Source organism: Dendrobates tinctorius, unplaced genomic scaffold, assembly GCF_039654945.1.
Source record: "Dendrobates tinctorius isolate UK_male_01 unplaced genomic scaffold, ASM3965494v1 ptg000241l, whole genome shotgun sequence".
Taxonomy (NCBI): Eukaryota; Metazoa; Chordata; class Amphibia; order Anura; family Dendrobatidae; genus Dendrobates; species Dendrobates tinctorius.
This window is the reverse complement of record NW_027361908.1, coordinates 28919628-28943466: the sequence shown is the minus strand read 5'-3', so window position 1 is coordinate 28943466 and position 23839 is coordinate 28919628. Positions and strand designations below refer to the sequence as shown.

General features: G+C 46.0%; 1 protein-coding gene across 1 annotated transcript in view; it reads left to right on the top strand.

The window, feature by feature from the left end:
• Positions 1 to 23839, top strand: part of LOC141060686 (solute carrier family 23 member 1-like) — a 643790-nt gene that overhangs the window by 125801 nt on the left and 494150 nt on the right. Inside the window, exon 6 of the mRNA XM_073557017.1 lies at positions 210 to 391. Coding sequence (XP_073413118.1) covers positions 210 to 391 — 182 coding nt within the window. The remainder of the gene's footprint in view (positions 1 to 209; positions 392 to 23839) is intronic.

The following is a 23839-nucleotide window of genomic DNA, read 5'->3' as shown; positions in this document are numbered from 1 at the left end:
TAAAATAATAATTTGTCTAATAATTGTGTAAGCAGTGTATTGTGACTTTGTAAGAAATGGATCCATAAGACAACCATGTACATGAAGCTATAGGAAATTCTGTACAAAATTATTAATATGGTACATGTTTTTATTCTTTGATATAATGTTTGATAAAATATAACTGAAAAGAAACATATTTAATTTATCTTACTTTTTTCTTTTCCCAGATTCAAGGTGCAATTATTGTCGCCTCCTGCTTTCAAGTTTTCTTGGGCTTTTCTGGACTAATTGGACTTATACTGAGATTTATTGGACCTCTGTCTATTACACCAACCATTACTCTCATTGGTCTGTCTTTATTTAATGAGGCTGGAAAGAAATGTGGCAGTCACTGGGGGATAGCTGTAATGTAAGTTCGGCAGTAATAATAATTTTAGATATAAGCAGATGCATTTAATGCAGATTCAGATGGTAAATTAGTCTTAGAATAGTGTTTATAGGGGTAGTCATGTTCAGTGTCATGCTGGGTTGCCAAGGACCCACCAGTATCATTGTCTCTGGGGACAAACTGTTCAGCTACAGGCAATATTATGTTACAAATAAATGTTACGGTCAGACATTGACAGCATTATTTAACAGATTATCAGCCATGGGTGGAGCTCTGCTCCACCCACAGTGGTGAGAGGCAGTCCACCCACAGTGGTTAGAGGGAGATGATGGCTGAATAACCCAGCCATCATCTGCTTGGCTTGCAAAACGGCATCAAAATCAGGGAGACAGTAAATGATATAACTGTATATCATATTTTGGTATGGGATGAGGGAGTTACAAAATGCCTTAGGTTGCGAGGCACACTTAAGGCCACAGCATGTAATAACATAATCCTATCTCATATACCCATTTATCTTCTATTTTAACTCCTTAGGTTAGATTTTTACATTGTTGCTCTCAAGTCAACTGGATGAAGAGCTCAATCTCAGCTTGATCTCTTGGGCAAGTTAATGGACAAAAGATATATGATGCCCTCCCTGCAGGATGGGTTGAAGTATTGACAATATTCCCCAGATTATATCAGAAGAGAAGACTTCTTGATACTGAACTACTTGATCGAGTGCAGAATGTGCATCGTATTTCAAAAAATTACCCCTGGTGGGCTGTGTAATAGATGCCGGAAGATACCATGACAAGGACCTCCCTTGACAAACATTATCTACGCTGGACTACTGTAGTAGTTGTGAGCCGCATTTCAAGTTTTCAAAGGGCCATCACTCGGTCATTAACAGTCATTGTACATTTCTATTGAATATGCATCCCCTATCTCAGTCACAATGTGGGACAACCTGTCACAAGGGCCTCCAATGACAATTATTAGTTTGGTAGGACCACTCTTCAGTCAAGATTTGTCCACTGCACAATGTAAATAGGGTTTGTAAAAATTATCCCTATGGGCTGAGTCATGGTTGACTGAAGAAGCCACCATCCCAATGGCCTCCAATCACAAATAGTAGTTAGGCTGGGGTTGGAATACTGTCCTGGTTTGTCCACTGCACATTGTGCATAGGACTTGGAAAAATTAGCCCTATGGGCTGAGTCTTGGTTGATGAAGGAAGGAAACCGTTTTTTATGGGAAGGGGTTGACATTAACAGCAGTAGCATGAATCATCATTTTTGGTGGATTTAGGTTAGCTGGCTGTCATCTTGAGGGATTTCAGATGGTGGAGATATCCATTCCTAGTTGAATTTAATCAGAGTAAGTCTGCATTTTCCGTGAAGGGGCATGTGCACCTATCAGTGATGATTGACCCAGTTGAACTGAAAACACGTTCTGACATAACACTAGCAGCCGGGCAGGCCAGCACCTCCAAGGCGTATAAGGAGAGGTCGGGCCAAGTGTTCAGCTTGGACACCCAATAATTAAAAGGAACTGAAGCGTCAGAAGGGACGCATGTCACTTAAGTACCCCTTCACCATGTTCTGGAGTTTCTCCCTCCTTGGCATTGTTACAGGCACACATAACCCTTGCTGTTGTGCTGGTTTATTGAATATTGCCCAGTTTAGGCACAATTTCCCTCCCACCTCTGTTGGACCTGGTGTTCGTGTCTCTCCCCATTATCCCTTGGTGTTGAAAACCTCTGCCACCATCATTGTCAGAGGGGGATGTTTTCAGCAACTGATCTACAACGACCCTCTTGAACGATTCCATTATAAAACTTTTTGATGACTCCAAAAGGAGAGAAGGAAATTTCTCCTTGCACCGTGGAACGAGAAAGGTGGAAAACCAGTATTGGTTGTTGGATAAAATGTGTATCATGCGAGGGTCTTGCAACAGACACTTATACATGAACTGTGTCATGTAAGTCAAGCTGAAAAAAGGCAAATGTTCTGTATCTCCAACTGTAGGAACTAGAGTTGAGCGAAACGGGTCGAAAAAATTCAAAAGTTGCCGACTTTCGCCAAAGTCGGGTTTCATGAAACGAAACCCGACCTTAGCGTGAGGTCGGCCAGGAGGTCGGTGACCATCGCGCCAAAGTCACGTTTCAAAAGATGCTTTTGCGCCCTTTTTCAGCCAATCAGGAAGAATGGACACTGTGGGCAATGTGATGACATAGGCAGCGGTTACCACCATGTTTGTGAAAGGCATGCAAGTGATTGGCTTGCTTTGTGTGGCATCACAGGGAGTATAAAAGGGCATGCACACTGACCGCCATGTTACTTATGCTGATCTCAGAATAGGGAGAGCTGCTGCTGATGATTCTGTAGGGAGAGCGCTAGGCAGGGAAGAAGACACCAAAAACTACTTCTGCTGCTAGCGATTTTACCTGTACAACACACCATTTACTGTGCAGTGCAAGGGGAGGCTATATTTCAGTGCATCAGCTCAGTTGGTTATTAGGCTGCCTTTTAAGGCTCCCTGATAGCTGCATTGCTGTTTTCACACTGCTGAGCAAACTGCTTTTTTCAAAGCAATCCAAATTTTATTGTTTTGTCCTGGTGAGTTACTGAGCGTTCATTTTTTCACACACCGTACAGTGGTGTACACTAGGGTGACCGGATCTCATATGGGGGAGAAAAAATGTCAGAATCTTGTTCGTCTGGACCCCACAAAACGATTCCCCTTTCCAGATATTGAGAGAGCCAAAATTTGAGCTCGATCAAACGACGTTAACCCGTGCTGCTCGTCGCTCAAAGTTTGAAAAAATCCAAATTGAGGTATTTTAAGATTTAGGTATTTTGCATAGTCTGTTAGACTATAAAGAATGTGACAACAACATTGCAGAAATAGCCCTGACCAAATTTTCGAACCATTTGTGGTATTTGAATGCAGAGTTGGTGGGATTATCGTTTTTTGATCCCACCATTACAGACAATGAAAAGTTGTTAATGGCTAATAAATTGCTCAGTAGCACAGATGAACCATCAGAGCACGCTAACCTACATGAGTTGATAATTTTACATAGTTATCTAATCTATTCTAGAGCTTTTGTTAAAGTAGTTTTTGAAACGTCAGAATATAATGCTCGGCATTTGCTTACAACTTGCAGGACATATTACTTTTGTTCTTCATCTTTTGTCAGAAGGTCGTTAAAGTCGGTTACTTCCTACCTCTTTTAATTTTTCTTTCCTAACTTTTGGATTTACAACCCTAGTGTGCTCTGATGGTTCATCTGTGCTACTGAGCAATTTATTAGCCATTAACAACTTTTCATTGTCTGTAATGGTGGGATCAAAAAACGATAATCCCACCAACTCTGCATTCAAATACCACAAATGGTTCGAAAATTTGGTCAGGGCTATTTCTGCAATGTTGTTGTCACATTCTTTATAGTCTAACAGACTATGCAAAATACCTAAATCTTAAAATACCTCAATTTGGATTTTTTCAAACTTTGAGCGACGAGCGGCACGGGTTAACGTCGTTTGATCGAGCTCAAATTTTGGCTATCTCAATATCTGGAAAGGGGAATCGTTTTGTGGGGTCCAGACGGACAAAATTCCGACATCGATTTTTTGCGGTCACCCTAGTATACACTCCTCACACAGTACCGTGTACCAGCTGTTATCACGGCCAAATTGAAGCTATCTATGTGTGTGACTCTGTAAGGAAAAGTCGAGGAGTTTGTCCGTTCTTACAGACCTACACCTTATAGTTTTGTCCATTTTTCAAACAGTTTAGTATATTTGCTGTTTGATTACATTCAAAACTAGAGAGAGACAGCGTGTGTCAGTCTGTACACAAAAACACGGAGCTTGACAATTTTACATACACTGTACACTGGTTTATGTGCACGCTCCTCTCTCAGTACCGTGTAACGGCTGTTATCATGGTCAAATTGAAGCTATCTACTTGTGTGACTCTGTAAGGAAAAGTCGAGGAGTTTGTCCGTTCTTACAGACCTACACACTAGGGAGATTCCAATTCTGCCCAATTCTATATACACCTTGTAGTTAGTCATACACTAGGCAATTTCTGCCTGTCACATTGCGGTTTAATCTGTCCTGGGCCTGAGACAATAGTTCAGCGGCCAAATTGAAGCTATCTGTGTGTGACTCTGTAAGAAAAAGCCGAGGAGTTTGTCCATTCTTACAGACCTACACTCTAGGGAGATTCCAATTCTGCCCAATTCTATATACACCTTGTAGTTAGTCATACACTAGGCAATTTCTGCCTGTCACATTGCGGTGTAATCTGTCCTGGGCCAGAGACAATAGTTCAGCCTCCTCCAATCTACATTGAGATTCAAATTCTCACCAATACTCTATACAGCTTTTGCCTTCTCATACACCAGACAATTTCTGCCTGTCACATTGCGTTGTAATCTATACTGGGCCTGAGACAATAGTTCAGCGTCCTCCAATCTACATTGAGATTCAAATTCTCACCAATACTCTATACAGCTTTTGCCTTCTCATACACCAGCCAGTTTCTGCCTGTCACATTGCGGTGTAATCTATTCTGGGCCTGAGACAATAGTTCAGCAATCTCCAATCTACATTGAGATTCAAATTCTCACCAATACTATATACAACTTTTGCCTTCTCATACACCAGCCAATTTCTGCCTGTCACATTGCAGTGTAATCTATACTGGGCCTGAGACAATAGTTCAGCGTCCTCCACTCTACAGTGAGATTAAAATTCTCACCAATACTCTATACAGCTTCTGCCTTCTCATACACCAGACAATTTCTGCCTGTCACATAGCGGTGTAATCTATACTAGGCCTGAGACAATAGTTCAGCGTACTCCAATCTACATTGAGATTCAAATTCTCACCAATACTCTATACAGCTTTTGCCTTCTCATACACCAGCCAATTTCTGCCTGTCACATTGCGGTGTAATCTATACTGGGCCTGAGACAATAGTTCAGCGTCCTCCAATCTACAGTGAGATTAAAATTCTCACCAATATTCTATGCAGCTTCTGCCTCCTCATACACCAGCCAATTTCTGCCTGTCACATAGCGGTGTAATCTATACTGGGCCTGAGACAATAGTTCAGCGTCCTCCAATGTACATTGAGATTCAAATTCTCACCAATACTCTATACAGCTTTTGCCTTCTCATACACCAGCCAATTTCTGCCTGTCACATTGCGGTGTAATCTATACTGGGCCTGAGACAATAGTTCAGCGTCCTCCAATCTACATTGAGATTCAAATTCTCACCAATACTCTACACAGATTTTGCCTTCTCATACACCAGCCAATTTCTGCCTGTCACATAGCGGTGTAATCTATACTGGGCCTGAGACAATAGTTCAGCGTCCTCCAATCTACAGTGAGATTCAAATTCTCACCAATACTCTGTAGACCCTTTACCTTGTTTTACAGTACCATATAGCTGTTGTTATTTTGGGTACCTTTTTCAAAAAAATGAAGAAGTATGGTGGAAGAGGCTGTGGAAGTGGGCGGGGGTTGCCAGCTGGTGCTGATGGTGGTATTGGTGGTGGTGCTTCTGCTGGTTGTGGCAAAAGCACAATAGCACCTAAGGCAGGAGGTGGTGAGCCGGCGTCATTGTCTTGCTCCACAAGGCCTCGTAAGCTCCCTTTTCTAGGAGTAGGTAAACAGCTTTTAAAGCCGGAGCTTCAGGAACAAGTTTTGGCTTACATTGCTGACACAGCCTCCAGCTCTATCGCCTCCTCTTCTGAAGTTTCAAAAAATAAAAGCACTGCCTCGTCAGTGGAGGCTCCTGGTCAGGAACAGCACCTTTCCTTGAGTCCTTCACCCCTACCAAAAATGAAGGATGCAGCAGGCCACACTACAGATTACTCCATGGAGCTCTTTTCTCATACCATGCCTGGGTTATCAAGTCAAGTCGTGAATTCCCCATGTCCAAGATAAATCTGACATGGAGTGCACTGATGCACAGCCACTGCTAGATTTATCTGCTGGTACATTCACTCAGAGCACTACATTGTCCTCGCAGTGTACTGAGCCAGAATCTGACCCTGATGAAACTCAGGTGCCCCTTCCCGCATATTATACCACCTTACACGGTGACACAGAGGAAGGTGCACATGACATTGAAGAGGAGGTGATGGATGCCCCAATTGTTAACCCAGATTGGCATCCATTGGGGGAAGAGGGTGCCGCTGCCGATAGCTCAGAAGAGGAGGAGTAGCATCCGCAGCAGGCATCGACATCGCAACAGCTGTTATCTGGCAGGCCCGGAGCAGTCCAAAAGCGGGTTACAAAAAGCAAAAGAGTTGCAGGACAGCTTGGCCAGACGGTCAAAACAGCACAGCGTGCAAGGCCTCAAAATGTCTTCCATAGTAGGAAGAGTGCAGTGTGGCACTTTTTTGAACAAAATCCTAATGATCAGGTAAAGGTTATCTGTAAGAAGTGTGCAAAGACCTTTAGCCGAGGGAAAAATCTGAGAAATTTGAATACCAGTTGCATGCTTAGACATTTAACCACCATGCACTTGCAAGCATGGATGGACTACCAAACCTCAAGTACCACATGTGCAACTGCTCCCAAAGAAAGTAGTCAGCAACGCTACATTGTTTCCCCCAATGTAAGCCCACCGTTTAGCACACCAGCAGCAGCAAATGTTGAGGTGTCGTCGCAAGGCCAAAGCAGTCAGGGAATCACAATGTTATATCAATGAAAGACTGAATCTAGGCCATTGGAAAGAACACCAACTCCATCACCATCATCAACCCTCTCTCAGTTCGCCATGTCCACCACTAGTTCCACCATATGCAGCTCTCAAGTCCAGCTCACCTTACCAGAGACTATGAGTAGGACAAGAAAGTACTCATCCTCTCATCCACGTACACTGGGTTTGAACGCCCACATTGCCAAACTAATCTCGCTAGAGATAATGCCCTACCGGTGGGTTGAAAGCGCAGCTTTCCGCGAACTCATGGCCTATGCAGTACCATGCTATGACCTACCCAGTCGCCACTTCTTTTCTCGCAAAGCCATCCCAGTCCTCCACCTTCATGTGAAAGACCGCATTGTCCATGCACTCAAGCAATCAGTGAGTGGAAAGGTGCACCTCACAACTGATGCATGGTCCAGTAGGCATGGCCATGGCCGTTACGTGTCCATCACTGTGCACTGGGTTAATGTGGTGGATGCAGGGTCCACAGAGGACAGCGGTGGTGGGACAGTGCTGCCTAGACCACGGTATGGGAAACAGTTGACTGTAGGCGTTCGACCCTCCTCCTCCTCCAGAAGCGAAAGCTCATCCACAGAGCGCAGTCGCACGAGCACTCCATCCGCAGCTGCCAGTGTTGCACACGAGGTGTCCCCCTATCGATCAGCTAGTGGAAAGCGTCAGCAGGCTGTGTTGCAGATGATGTGTTTGGGCGACAGACACACCGCGGAGGTACTGGCCAACTACTTTCAGCGACAAACTGAGTCATGGCTGGGCAGTCTACATCTTGAGGCAGGCAAGGTAGTTAGTGATAACGGCTGGAATTTTGTGTCAGTCATAGCCCTTTCAAAACTCAGACACATACCTTGCTTGGCTCACACCTTGAACCTGGTGGTGCAGTGCTTCCTCAATAATTATCCGAAGTTAACAGACCTGCTCCAGAAGGTTCGAAGACTGTGCTCGCACATCCGCCGGTCGCCGGTACACTCCAGTCGTATGCAGAAGCTGCAACGATTGCTCCACCTTCCCAAGCACCGCCTAATTATCAACGTTGCAACAATGTGGAACTACACCCTGCACATGTTTGAGTGGCTGTCCGAACAGAGGCAGGCCGTAATGCATTTGTGGGAGGATACACAGGCAGGCACTTTGAGGGCAGACATGGAGTTGACAGGTGTGCAGTGGTCGAAGCTGAAAGACCTCTGTAAAGTCCTTCAGTGTTTTGAGGAATGCACACGGCTGGTAAGCGCAGATTATGCCATCATAAGCATGAGCATCCCACTTATGCATCTGCTCATGCAAACTTTGACGCACATTAAGGAGCAGGCGTCTGCAGCCGAGGTAGATGAGGAGGAAGAGGAGGAGGGAAGCCTTGATGACAGTCAGCCATTGTCTGCTCTGGGACCTCTCCTGGACGAGGTGGAGGAAGAAGAGGAAGAGGAGGAGGATGATGATGGGGATGATTATTTAGGGGAGGAGGATGCTTCTCGTGGGGCAAGAGAAAATGTTGGCGTGGCAAGGTCTGGTACAGGGTTTGTGCGTGACTGGAGGGATGTGGATTTGCCAGAAAGTGCTCCTCCACCCAGCACTCGTAGTGCATCATTGACACCGGGAACATTGGCCCACATGTCAGATTATGCGTTGCAGATCCTAAAAAGGGACCCCCGCATTGCCAAAATGAAGAACGATGACGACTACTGGTTGGCTAGCATCCTGGATCCACGCTATAAAGGCAAATTCCAAAACATAATGCCACAGGAGAACCTTGACCTAATATTGGCTAACAAACAAGCAACTCTGGTAAAGCGGTTGGTTGAGGCATTCCCAGAACACAGCAGCGGTGATGGTTCTCACACGAGCCGTAGGGGTCGGGGGCAGCTTGGAAGAGGTGTTTGTGGTGCACACATCAGAAGTGACATTGGAGACAGGGGTTTCATGACCATGTTGTGGACTGATTTTTCAAGTCCCGCTCACACGACTGGTAATACTGCATCGATTGAAAGTGACAGGAGACAGCACTTGTCAACTATGGTTACAAACTACTTCTCGTCCCATATCGATGTTCTCTCGCACAGGTCATTCCCATTTGACTATTGGGCCGCTAACTGGACACCTGGCCTGAATTGGCACAATATGCCTTACAGGAGCTCGCTTGCCCAGCTGCATGTGTGCTATCAGAAAGAGTCTTCAGTGCAGCTGGATCAATCCTGACAGAAAAAAGGACCCGTCTGTCGACCCAAAATGTGGATGATCTAACCTTCATTAAAATGAACCATGCATGGGTTTCCAAGGATTTTGTCCCACCTTCCCCTGATGACACCTAGGTTGCCAGAAAAATGACTTGCTTTGGTCCTCCTCTTCCTTGCACTTGCCCAATTTCGCCTTTTGCAGCAGCTGAATGTCCAACATCAACATATGCCGCTTTGTAAACCTCCCTAAATGGGTTGCCCCCCCATGGCCGGGGTCACCACCTAGCGCACCCAACCGTGCGAGTGCTGTTGCCCTGGACAGGTGGGTGGACTGACTCTTGGGCGCGGGCACTGGCTCAGGGTCCCTCATAGTGTAATCAAGTGTCTCTGATGGTGGGGGTGCACACCCGCCGTCAGACACACCGCCGTACTATGAGGGGACCAGTGCCAGTACCGACACCCATGAGTGTGCCCCGCTTGCTTGGGCAGGGCCACAGCATTTGCAATGTTTACCTCTCCCTGCTCCTCCGCTGTGTAGTCTGGGCTTTCAAATCCTTCACTGGGACTGCCACTACAAATTTGTTGAACTGATAGATGATGGTTAAGACGTAGCTATGCCCTGTCCCGCTGGCCGGGCTCTAGCTTCAGATGATCAATGGCTTCCATTTCTTATGGACCTCGACTCACAATGACATGCAGTGGTGGTTTATCATCAGTTTTCACAGTTTTCCTACTTCCTACTCACAGATGCGTGACATTCCGGCGCACATTTTTAAATGTGCCCTCTCATGCCAATCCCATAGAATCGCCTATGACCTGTGGCTTCTGTCTTTTGCACTCCAAAGTTACGTGACAGATTATGATAGGCAGTGAGCAACATGTTTACATCTCTCCCTGTGATTAAAATTTGATGGAGATGAGTAACGCTGATGGGATCAACGGTACTGCGATACAGCAACACTTTCTTCACAAAGTTATGTTTTTGCTGTCTCCACACACAAATTAATTGAGGGTCAGCATCGCCTCAGAGAATTGTGATGGCAGTTTTTCCCGTGATTGTTAATTCCTAGATTTCTGCAATCACTAGACTTTTTGTCAGTAATTGTATGCATCTCATTTCCTATGTCGGAGAGGCTGGACTGTCTTACTGAGACAGAAATAGATATGAAGATTTAAAAATACCACCAAAAACATTTCTTTTTTCTACTTTTTAGATTGTTGTCTAATCCATACTGAGAACACGGAGATTTTAAATGTTTAAACTATGCTATATATACCTGCTATCCAGTGATAATGTACCATTTCTCACTTTTGTCCAATCATGTCTAATCCATACTGGGCCTGAGACCGTCTGAGCCTGCTTCCTGATCTATAGACATAGGTTTTTAATGTGTAAACTATGCTATACATACCTGTAATCCGGTGATATGTTACCCTTTCTCACCTTTGTCCAATCACGTCTATTCCATACTGGGCCTGAGACCGTCTGAGCCTGCCTCCTGATCTATAGACATAGGTTTTCAATGTGTAAACTATGCTACACATACCTGTAATCCGGTGATACTTTACCTTTTCTCACCTTTGTCCAATCACGTCTAATCCATACTGGGCCTGAGACCATCTGAGCCTGCCTCCTGATCTATAGACATAGGTTTTTAATGTGTAAACTATGCTATACATACCTGTAATCCGGTGATACGTTACCCTTTCTCACCTTTGTCCAATCACGTCTAATCCATACTGGGCCTGAGACCGTCTGAGCCTGCCTCCTGATCTATAGACATAGGTTTTTAATGTGTAAACTATGCTATACATACCTGTAATCCGGTGATACATTACCCTTTCTCACCTTTGTCCAATCACGTCTAATCCATACTGGGCCTGAGACCGTCTGAGCCTGCCTCCTGATCTATAGACATAGGTTTTTAATGTATAAACTATGCTACATATATATGTGTTATCCGGTGAAATTGTACCCTTTATCAACTTTCTACAATGTTGTCGAATCTATACTGGGCCTGAGAACGGCTGCCGAGCTGTTAAGCAAGCTACAGCACCTGTGGTTTGGACACGTAATTTTTTCATTTTGTCAGGAATGCCGGTTAGGCCTAATTCCATAATGGCGGTTGACCTGCACTTACTGGGAAATCATCGTTCACGGGGAATAATTGGAATCCCACATCCCCATCACTAACGGTGTTCAGCGGGTTATCAGCACCTGTAGGCGACAAAAGCTGGTCCTTTCAGTGTAGCGAGCATACAGCCCCGGACATGTAAGGGCATGATAGACCTGTTATTGCTCGATCTCGCGTGCCAGAGCCTCGTGTATCCCTCTAGTAAGCTTGACGTGTACCACGGGGGCATGCCGGAGTCTCGGTCATTAACGGAATAAAGCTGAGAAATCGCTAGCATAACTACAAACGAACCTACCACACACAGAAACGACAAAGCTTGCAATCTGTCCATCTTTTCTGCAGCTTGCATGGTTGTGGTTTCCTGGGTGGAATCCAATTAAGCCACAGGCTCCACTCCTGGTGGTGCCCTTTTGGACATTCCTTTAAGGTTCAGCTTTACAATCTTACAGCCCCCGGAAACCAAACACTTTGCCTTCATGGACGCAGTTTGGAGGTTCGTGGGAATAACGCCGCCCCATCGACAGTTGCCATAATTTATTTGTGGGCAGTCCGAAGGTATATGATCGTGTTCGATTTCAGAATTTTTTTTTTTTGTTTATATTTTACATTTTTATTCCAGCCTTTCTTGACTTCATAAGGGCATGACAAGCCTATATCTGTGTCTCCTTCACCTCCTCCTTTTACTCCTCCACCTCTTTTCTAAATGTAGTTGCCCTTTTCCATTTGTTATTTTTGTCTTCTGAGCATTTTGTCTGCTTTGGGACACCTTTAAAGATGTTTTGTAATTGTTTTCTATGTGTTTGCATGTGTTTGTGTTTGCCTGCCATTGTTTTGAATGGGGTTCGACGGTGTTCTTCGAACGTTCTACGAACATTCAATGAACTTGCCTCCTGTGCGACGAAACAAAACACTAGCGGGGTGGCACAACACTGCTCCTGATATATCGAAGTACATTGTTAATGTTTAAACTATGCTATATATACCTGGTATCTGGTGATACTGTACCCTTTCTGCCAGGAAGTCCTCCTCCAACCAACACTCTAAGTGTATCATTGACACCTGGAACATTGTCCCACATGTGTGATTATTTCTTGCAGATCTTCTTGTTATATTGTGGTGTGATCCATCCTGAGTGTGAGTGTCTATGGGTTACTCCTGCAATTTAGATGTACATTTAAAAATTACCCCAACACTGTATACAGCTCTATGCTTGGGATACATTACCCATTTACTGCTTGTTGTTATATTCTGGTCTAATCCAAACTGACAAAGTGAGAGTTATTTTCTGATGTGAAGTCATTATTTCCCTCTACTCCTCTTTGGTCAGACCTCATCTGGAATATTGTGTCCAGTTTTGGGCACCACATTTTAAAAAAGACATCAACAAACTGGAGCAAGTTCAGAAAAGAGCGACCAGAATGGTGACCGGTCTGCAAACCCTGTCTTATGAGGAAAGGTTGCAGGATTTGGGAATGTTTAGTTTGCAAAAGAGAAGACTGAGAGGAGACTTAATAGCTGTCTACAAATATCTAAAGGGCTGTCACATTGTAGAAGGATCAACTTTATTCTCATTTGCACAAGGAAAGACTAGAAGCAATGGGATGAAACTGAATGGGAGGAGACACAGATTAGATATTAGAAAAAACTTTTTGACAGTTAGAGTGATCAATGAGTGGAACAGGCTGCCACGAGAAGTGGTGAGTTCACCTTCAATGGAAGTCTTTAAACAGAGGCTGGACAGACATCTGACTGGGATGATTTAGCAAATCCTGCTTTGAGCAGGGGGTTGGACCAGATGGCCCAGGAGGTCCCTTCCAACTCTACGATTCTATGATTCTATGACTGTGGAAATAAATACTGAAATTGACAACAATGACACCTACACTGTGTACAGCTGTACTCTTGAGATCCATTACCGTTTTACCGCTTTTTCGATTGTGTTGTAATCCAATACTGAGCCTGAGAGTGTCTGTGTGTGCCTCCTCAAATATCTACGGAGATTTAGAATGTTTAAACTATACTTTATATACCTGCTATCTGATGATACTGTACACTTTGTCTAATTTTTATATTCTTGTCTAATCCATACTGAGCATGTGAGCGTCTCTGTGTGACTGATGGAATATATAGGGAGATTGACAATTATCCTTTGATTGAATAGAGCTGTACACTTCTGATACAGTGCCATATATCTGATGTTATTTTGGGTCTATTTTCTGCAAAATTTTGAGGTTTGGTGGAAGAGGCCGCGGACGTGGGTGTGGGGGGGCCAGCTGGTGCTGATGGTGGTGGTGCATCTGCTGGTAGTGGCAAAAGCACAATAACAGCTAAGGCAGGAGGTGTTGAGCCTGCGTCATGGTCTGGCTCCGGAACGCCTGGAAGGCTACCTTTTCTGGGAGTAGGTTAACCGCTTTTAAAGGCGGAGCATGAGGAACTGGTTTTGGCTTACATTGCCGAAACAGACTCCAGCAAATATGCCCTCCTCTTCTGAAGTTTCAAAAAATGCAAGCACTGAGTCTTCAAGTGCTGGCTCCTGGTCAGGAAGAACCCCTTTCCTTGTGTCCTTCACCCCCACCAAAAGTGAATGATGCAGCAGGCCACACTTCAAATTAGTCCATGCAGCTCTTTCTATCATACCATGCCTGGGTTATCAAGTCAAATCGTGAATTCCCAAGTCCAAGATGAAATCAGACATGGAGTGTGGATGGCCAGCCAGGGCAGTGGGGTTAATCGGTACCGGGCCGGTGTCTCACAGGGATGTGTCATGGTGGTGGTGACCCGTTCCGTGGCCCTGGGCATCCATGCAAAGGGGTGAATTACGTTTATAGGTGAATGATACATGACGCCACCTGTCGTTTCTGATTAGATTGACCAGCACTGCAGTGTCGCTTCTCTGGGACAGATGTTGTGGTGCAGCTAAGATGTAGAAGCCCTGCACAGGTAGGGCCGTAGTCGCAGGGCAGATGAAAGAGTTGGTAGATAGTGTGCAGTGCAGGATGTAGCAGAGCTGTGCGCCAGGCGCAGGAGAAAGATGACAGACACAGTCATGCAGTTCCTGTACCTGTACTTGGTAAGTGCCGTCCAGGACCCAGAGTACAGATGGAGAAGGAGTTGGTCAGCCTGGAAGCCAATTTGGAATTCTCTCTCTGCAGATAGGTAGTGTGGCCTCCGTTCTAGCACTTATCTGAGGTATTCGCAGTGCTGAGTTCAATGAAGTTCCCCCTGTTGACTCTCTTTTGGAACTTTCTCGTATGGCAGGCAGCCGTAGCCTTTTCCTTCTGGCTCCCACACGTTGATGCTGGGGCCTCCGAGCCTTAGTTGGGTACAGAGCATTTACAACTGCTACTTCCTCCGGTTTCGGCTGCAGGAACGTCAGTGTCCCTACAAACTCGGAGACCGGAATCCGGACCATGCGCTCCAGCTAGGAGTGAGCCTTAACTCTGCTCATCCTCCAGCTCCCCTTCTCACGTCCACACACTTCCCTTTCCCTGCACAGAGTGCCCTAACTTACCTCCTCCTGACCACAGAGAGCAGCTCCTCAGCAGTCAGGTTCAGAGGTCTCCCTGCTGGCCCACCCCCACCCACCTGAGGGCCCACCCGCCGTCAGACACACCGCCACACAGTGCCGTACTATGAGGGGCCCTGTGCCAGTGCCATCGCCAATGAGTGGGCCCCCCTGCTTGCTCCAGATCACAGCACTTGCAACGTTGAAATACTTACCTCTCCCTGCTCCACCGCCATGACATCTTCAGCGTGTCCTGACAGTGATATTCTGATCAGAGAGTGCAATGACATCACGTCTGTACGCCCTCTGCCGAAAAAAGGCAAAGTCGCTCATCTCTAGTAGGAACAGTACCCATCCTCTCCTCATGCTGACTCACCTCCTCCACCTCCTCCTGTTTGCTCGAAGCCCATATGTTTCATTACACACCAACCGCTGTTATTGCTGTGTCATCTGAGATGTTCGCTTGCAATCTTCAATTTTTAAAGGATAACCTAATAAAAGTTTGCTGATTTTTCAATAAGCCCTAAGAGTGAGCTGGATCCACTTCTATTTTTTCGATTGCCTTGGACTCTGTGCAGCAGTGCGGATGCCGTGCTCCTTCTTGTGCCTGGAATTACATCTCAGGGGTGAGCGGATATTATTTATCTTTTCACTAATAAGGCACACCTTAGTAGGTACTGCAAGGCAGGGTAACTTTTCAGAAATTTCTGAACAGCTAGGTTCAGCACTTGAACCCTGCATGGCAAGTGTACCAGCATGCTGACCTTTAAAGCCACCACCAGGTTTCGCCCATTATCGCAGACGACCAGACCGGGTTGGAGGTGCAGCAGGAACAGCCACTGATTGGTCTGTTGTTTTAAAGCTTGCCACAGCTCTGATAATGTTTGGACAACCACTTTGAGTAGGGCACTTAACAACTAATGTGGACAGCAGAAGCCAGGCTCTGACCCCAAAAACATTGAGGAAAATGGCCTGGTGTGTGCTTGGAGGTGGGCAGTAGGAGATGTTTGGACTACTGCTTTGCATTGGGCACTAACCGCCTTTTTCAGTTGACTTATGTGGACAGCAGAAGCCAGGCTGTGACCATAAAAGCAGCAGGAAAAATGGCCTGGTGCGTGCTTGGTAGCAGGCAATAGGAAATGTTTGGATTACTGTTTTATGAAGGACACTAAATGCTTTATTCTGTTGACTATTGTGGACAGCAGAAGCCAGGCTCTGACCACAAAAACAGAAGGGAAAATCGCTTGATGCACGCTTGGTAGCAGACAGTAGGAAATGTTTTGACTACTGCTTTGCATAATGCACTTAAAGCCTTTTAAGTAGACAGCAGAAGCCAAGCTCTGATCAAAAAAACAGCAAGGAAAATGGCCTGGGGCATGCTAGGTAGCAGGAAGTAGGAAATGTTTGGATTACTGCTTTGCAGAGGGCACTTAACGCCTTTTTAAGTGGACTAATGTGGACAGCAGAAGCCAGTGGATCGCCCGCCAGAGCAGTGGGGTACTTGGTACCGGGCCGGTATTTCACAGGGAAGTGTCACAGTAGCGGTGACCCAGTCCATGGCCCTGGGCATCCATGTAACGGAGTGAAGTGATGGCATAAAGTTTATGAATAGATGATTTTGGTAATTGTAGATCTACAGGTCTGGTTTATAAGGCCACATGCACGTGTCCCAGGGACTATGTGGGTAAGACCACTAGAGAACTCAGGGTTAGGCTAAGTGCACACGTACCGGAACTCTCGCGGAAATTACCGCGAGAATTCCGGAATTCCAGTCCGTGGGAAAATCGCATTTTAAATTCCCGCGATTTTCCCGCGGAAAAACTAGCATTTTGCAAGCGTAATTAGCTTGCAAAATGCTAGCGTTCTCCAAGCGATCTGTAGCATCGCTTGGAGAACTGATTGACAGGTTGGTCACACTCGTCAAACATAGTGTTTAACAAGTGTGACCAACTCTTTACTACTGAGGCCGCCTATGCGGCATCAGTAGTAAAAGATAGAATGTAAAAAAAAATAAAAAATGGTGTTATTCTGACCTTCCGGCGTCCCGCGCATCCGTTCCCAGTAATCCTTTGCGAAAATGCCCGCGATGACGTCCGTTCTCGCGGGATCGCGATGTCTCGCGGTAATTCGCGATGACGTCGCGCGAATGACCGCGAGACTTCGTGCTTCCACGAGAACGGACGCCATCGCGGGCATTTTTGCAAAGGATTACTGGGAACGGGAGCGTGAAGAGAAGCGGAAAGACTGCGCGGGACGTCGGAGGGTGAGAATAACAATATTTTTTATTTTTAAATTCTATTTTTTACAGGGATATGGTACCCAAAGCCCGGAGTACAGTCTCCTCTCCTCCGGACCGTGGGTACCATCCGCAATTGTTCTGCTTACTTTCCGTATGGTGTGCACAGCCACATGCGGGAAGTAAGCAGAACAATGCATTCCTATGGGTGCGGGATCGCCGCGATTCCGCAAGTTAATGAGCATGCTGCGGTTTTTACCGCGAAGCGATTCCGCCGCGGTAAAAACCGCAGCATTAGCACAGCATTGCGGAATCCCATAGGAATGCATGGGATGCTTATTTTTCGCGTTTTCGCGGCAAAATCGCGCGGTTAAAACAGCCACGGAAACGCGAAAAAAATGCCACGTGTGAACTCAGCCTTAGGGTGGGGGAGCATCTGGGGGATATCAAAAATAAGAGAGATACCCCTGTCGCAAGACACATGAATGCAGTACCCCAAGGCTGTGTGAGCGACATCTCCTTCACTATGATTGAACTAATAAAGCCGAAAGTGAGGGGAGGTAACCTGGATAACATAATTCTGAGAAGGGAATGTGAGTGGATTTTCAGGTTACAGTCCCTCTCCCCAGATGGGATGAATGAGTGCATGTCATATACCTGCTTTATTTAATAGAAAAAGAGTTTCCTGATATGGCGATTGTTCCCTAATACGTGTTTTTGATTGATGGGGGTTTTCTATCTGGAGGGCATATCTGAGGATGCTTGTAAGGCATACGCTGCATTGAAAAGGCGGCATTTATTTATTATATTGGTTTGCTGATTTGCATCTATACATAGAATTTTTTGTCCCCAATATTGTCTCTCTAATAAAAGGCATGTGGTGGAATATTAGTATAAATGAGCGATATACTTATATACTTTATATTTGTGAACATCTTGCACCCTGCTTGTGGTTCAGCGTTTTGTTTTCCCCGTGGTAACCCTGGAGGCGGGGTTAGAAGGACTAAGACCGGAAGGTCCGTCGCCATTTTTGGTGTGCCCCGCTATAATGAATGCCGGTATTGGAGCCTGATTATTTCTGCCGAAACCAGAAGTCCCGGCGCCATCTTGGATGCGCTCCACTGTGGAGCACACGCCGGGGCCTTATCCGCCCGCCATGTACCTGAGGCGGTTATGATGATGTGGGACACCAACACTGACGCTGAGGACAGGTGGCTAATGATTATGTTATCATGTGGATGTATTGGGGCTATTACTAACGTCTCTTATGTGATTTACCCACCGGATAGCGGGTGGGGCTGATTTGTGGCTTTGCATCATGGGGGTTATTTAAATCCACCCTTTCCTGACCACCGGTACCATCATGCATCATCTGGGTACCGTACATGGATATAACGTTTATTGATTGATCCTCCTGATGAACCGCTACAGGCGGAGAAACGCGTCGGGGTTGACCTGCACATGATAAGTGACTTTGTTTATTATACTATGATTCATAACATACCCCTGAGAGGGGTGAATCTGTATTATCTGTCTTTTTGACATATTAGTCTGTCAGAAATGATCATGATGCGGAGATATTAGAATTTTATATATCTGTAATATTATTCTGGGGTCCTGCTTTAGCCTAAGGCAATGTGAATATTCACTGTTATATTATCAGAGGGGCATACCTGTACATGACAAGCAATTCATTGGTTAAAAATATACCCCTGTGTGGGGGGCTTAGTTGCTTGTTTGATATATGAGTCTTTAAATGATCAGGATGCGATATTACCAATTGTTTGAGGTTTTGCTCTAGCTTAGGGCATTCTGAATATTCATTTCTGCACTATCGGATTATTGTTTTCCCTCCTGTCTGATTAGGGACTGGTAGGGGAGTGAGGGACAGTCCTCGTTGAGTGGGGGCGCCAATTCTCGTTTTTAGGGTGCCAACCTCCACGGCTAGGAAGGTATCAGTGAGCCTTAATGAAGGGCTATGTAGCATCCCAGTCTAGGTCTGGTTATTTTTGGTATTTACCATTTTTCACTGGGATTGGTGTTTTTTAATGTACTTAATAAATACTTGTTTTTAGGGGATTTATATGTTCGCAACACATAATGCACTTAAAGCCTTTTAAGTGGACAGCAGAAGCCAAGCTCTGATCAAAAAAAGGCGAAGAAAATGGCCTGGGGCATGCTTGGTAGCACGAAGTAGGAAATGTTTGGATTACTGCTGTTAGGCGTCGGATTTCCGGCGCTGCACAGTGGGAATCCCGAGCCTTGCCTCCGACGGTCTCCCATTCCTCCCCAGCCGCAGAGGAGCTTGCTCAGCAAACTTGTCGATCCCGGCGCTCTGTCCAGACCAGCTCCGTGGGTTTGCTTGCTGCTGCCACCCCTGGTTCAGCTTTGGCAATGCATGCTGCTCAGCAGCAAGATCCTCCAGGGACTAAGTCCTCATGTCGGGCCACTGAGCATGCCTGTGGAGTGATCTCCCATTGGAGATCAAAGGTCATGTGCTCAGGTCCTGCTCGTGTTCGGATTGGCCCATCCGAGAAGCAAGGAGGATCACGGACGCCTGTGGCTATAAAAGGTTCGCATGGCCGCTCGGCCATGCGCTAAGATAGACTCAAATAGTTTGGTGTGTATGATGATGGATGCATGTATCTGGTGTCTGACTCATTATGAAACCCCTACCCTTTGATACGTCTGTTGTTAGGGTTTAGAGACTGAGTCAGCGCCTGCTAGTGGCTAGCCTGTAGGCCACAGTGCATACCGGCCGTCTGCACACTTGCACACGCCATTTATTTGATCCCTGTTGGTATCGCAGTCGCGGTGCCGGGCGCTAGCGGCCTAGAGGGACTTCAGTCCTGCTGTCTAAGGGCTGAGTTCTGTGACGTTACGCTAGCGCTTACTCTGCCGAGCTCTGTGAGCAAAAACAGGCTACGGCATCTATTGTTTGCGGTAGTGCGGCTCTAAGTCATAAGAGTTCGCCTCGGTACACCTTGGGTGAGGTTAACCCCGTGTGTGCCGTTATAGCACCGCCATATCGCATCCGCCATTACCGAGCAGCAGTTTACACCTCTGCACGGTGGACCTCGGGCTGCGAACGCACCTAAACACCATTTTATTATTTGGTGTGTTCCGCCAGCCCTTAACAACTGCTTTGCATAGGGCACTTAACGCCTTTTTAAGTGGACTAATGTGGACAGCAGAAGCCATTGGATCGCCCGCCAGGGCAGTGGGGTACCGGGCCGGTATTTCACAGGGAAGTGTCACAGTAGCGGTGACCCAGTCCGTGGCCCTGGGCGTCCATGTTACGGAGTGAAGTGATGGCATAAAGTTTATGAATAGATGATTTGTGACGCCACCTATGATGTTCGGCAATGAAGATGTTAAGCCGACGCTGCAGACAGATCCGCTGTGACAGATGGCGTGGTGCAGCCAAGATGTTATAACCCTCCGCAGGCAGGACTGTTGTCCCAGGGCAGTGTAGATGGGTGTTGGGAAGGAAGGTGCAGTGTCAGGCACAGAGATGTAGCAGTGCCGGGGAGGTTGCAGCAAGAAGGCAAGGACACAATAGGTTGCAGTTTCTTCACTTTTACTTGGCAAATGCAGTCCAGGGTCCTGAGTACAGATGGCACAGGAGCTGGCTAGCCTGGAAGCAAATCAGGAATCACTCTGGCAGATGGGTTGTGCAGTCTCCTTACTAGCGCTCTCTATGAAGTACTCCCAGTACTGAGTTACACTGGAGTTCTTCCTTTCTGATGTTATCCACACTCCACTCGCATGGCAGACAGCCGTAGCCTTCTATCTCTCTTGGCTCACCCGTCGCTGTTGTGCCTCCGAGGATTATGTGGGAATAGGGCATTTACAGCTTCCTATTCCTCTGGTTTCTGGTGCAGGACCATTAGTATCCATACACCCTTGGAGACCAGGCTCCAGATCATGCGCTATCACTGGGACTGAGCTCTCCACTTTCCTCAGTCTCCCCAGCTCATCCCCTCCATGTCTACACATGACGCCCTCCTCACACTAACTGACTCACTCCTTCCTGGCCCCCAGAGACAGCTCCTCCCCTCAGTTCTGGGTTCAGAGCTCCCTCTGCTGACCCAGAGTGGGAACTGTGTTGCATGTTATGGTTAACTGCCAGAGAGACCCTTCATTGCTTCCAGGCATGACATCACTCTCCCTGGAGGAAGGCAATGCCACTATGGCGACCATACGCCTGGGGCGTGCTTGGTAGCAGGTAGTAGGAAATGTTTGGACTGTTGCTATGTGTAGGGCACTTAACGCATTTTTAAGTTGACTTATGTGGACAGCAGAAGCCAGGCTCTGACCTCAAAAACAGAGAGGAAAATGTCCTGGGGCGTGCTTGGTAGCAAGTAGTAGGAAATGTTTGGACTGCTGCTTTGCGTGGGGCACTTAATGCATTTTTAAGTGGACTAATGTGGACAGCAGAAGCCAGACTCTGACCACAAAAACAGTGGGGAAAGTGGCCTGGTGCGTGCTTGGTAGCAGGCAGTGGGAAAGGTTTGGACCAGAAAAACAGCATTGAAAATAGCCCGATGCTTTAAAAAAAAGAGGCAGCACTAAATGCTAGTACTCTGTGCGCTGTAAAAATATTGCTTTGCCTCTAACAAGAGCTGTTTTAAGATGGACACTGGAAGAACACTTTAACCTCTCCCTACATAATACACAATCTCTCCCTCCCTGTTCTCTGACTTTGTTGTTTGTCTTCAGCTCTTATAAGAGCTATTTTTTGGTGGTATTATGGAGCTAGTGACCGGCTCCTTTAAACTGTCCCTGCTCGAGTATCTCTCTCTCCCTACTCTACACTAACCTAGTATATACTGCAGGTAGCCCTGAAAAGGTCTTTTGTGTTATCAAGAGGCCTAAGGACTCTCCCTAGCAGATGAGCAATCTCTCCCTATGCTTGTACATGTATTGTGTGCAAAATGGCAATGGCAGGGCTTAAATAGACCCTATGTTACTGGGCGGCTAGCCAATCACAGTAATGCCACAATCAAGATGTCTGCAGCATTACTGTGATTGGTTAAGAAGCCCGATAATAAGAATAATAACCTGAGGCTGAAAGAGCTTTTTTTGATATGCTTGATTATTTTAATCAAGCATATCAAAAAAAGCTCTTTCAGCCTCAGGTTATTATTCTTATTATCAGAATTCTGTTCTTCCTGACGGCTTGGTTGTATCTTTCCCATTTATCATCATATATGGTTAAGAAGCCCAGCATGTTTAGTAGCTTAAAGGAGGGGACAAAACTGCAGGGCATGATATCTGAATATATTGAGGCGAGTACACAAATACTTGTAATGTAACAAGTAACCAGAATACCGTATTATCTGTGTGGATAGTAACGATTATACTCACTCACCACTAATTTTAATCCATGACAGTGTAATGTGTTACCAACGGTAATATTTGAGAGACTGTGGTCCCAGCTCTCTTGAGGTCATTGACCAGGTTCTCCCATGTAGTTCTTGGCTGATTGCTGACCTTCCTCTGAATAGAAATAGTAGTAGGGCTTCTTAAAGTGAATCTGTCATCTTTTTTCCGATATGAGATGCAGCCACCGCCATCAGGGGCTTATCTACAGCATTCTGGACCGGACTGGACCGCAACACCCATCGGACCGGACCAGACCCCAGGGTGAGTATAATCTAACTCATTTTTCTTATCTTTCATGTTACATCAGGGCAGATAAAGTATGCCTGCGCAGGAGCCGTGGCAGAAGTAAGGAGGAGGACGTCATCTTTAGAAGATGGGATGCACCGACCGGACAGCGACACCCATCGGACTGGATCCCCCGGTGAATATAATCAAACTCGTTTTTCTTATCTTTCAGGTTACATCGAGGGTTTATCTACAGCATTACAGAATGCTGTAGATAAGCCCCTGATGGCGGTGGCTGCATCTCATAGGGCGAAAATGAGGTGACAGATTCCCTTTAAGTAAAAACTAACATGTCTGTGAGAGCTAGAATTCTTGCTGGTTGGCAGGTGATCCAATACTTATTTCAAGCAATAAAATGCAATTAAATTATTTAAAAATCATACAATGTGATTTTCTGTTTCTTTATTTTTGGGTTCTTTCACAGTTGAAGTATACCTATGATAAAAGTGACAGACCACTCCATTCTTTGTAGATGGGAAAACATGCAAAATTGTCATTGCATCAAATACTTATTTTCCCCACTGTATATACTACATATGTACCATATATGCCAGTGACAGGAGCGGATTGTTAATTAAGCATTATATATACCGTAGATGCACTTTTTTTCCCTTAAATTTTGGGGGAAAATATTGGTGTGCCTTATTATCTGAATTGTATCAGCGGTGGAGCTTACTGGCTGTGGTAGAGAGGGATCTCAAGGTCGCTGCTGCCTGAAGCTTCTGGCAGCTGTGGAGCTAAGGAGTTGGGCTATGGCTGTGGGCCCCAGGCTGGTATGACAAGGTGTTCTGCGATGTGGGGAATCCGCCGACATTTTGTGACAGCCCAGAGCCCTGCTTTTTCTATACTCTTCTGTGAGGTGGACTCCGGAAAAATGGTCGCCAAAGGCAGCACATGTGCGAATTGAGATCTCCACACGAGATCTCATCTCCAGAGATGTCAATTGCTCATGCGCCACTTCGTGTTGCCAGTTTCACCGCATTAGAAAGTATAGAAAATACGGGGTTCGGGGCT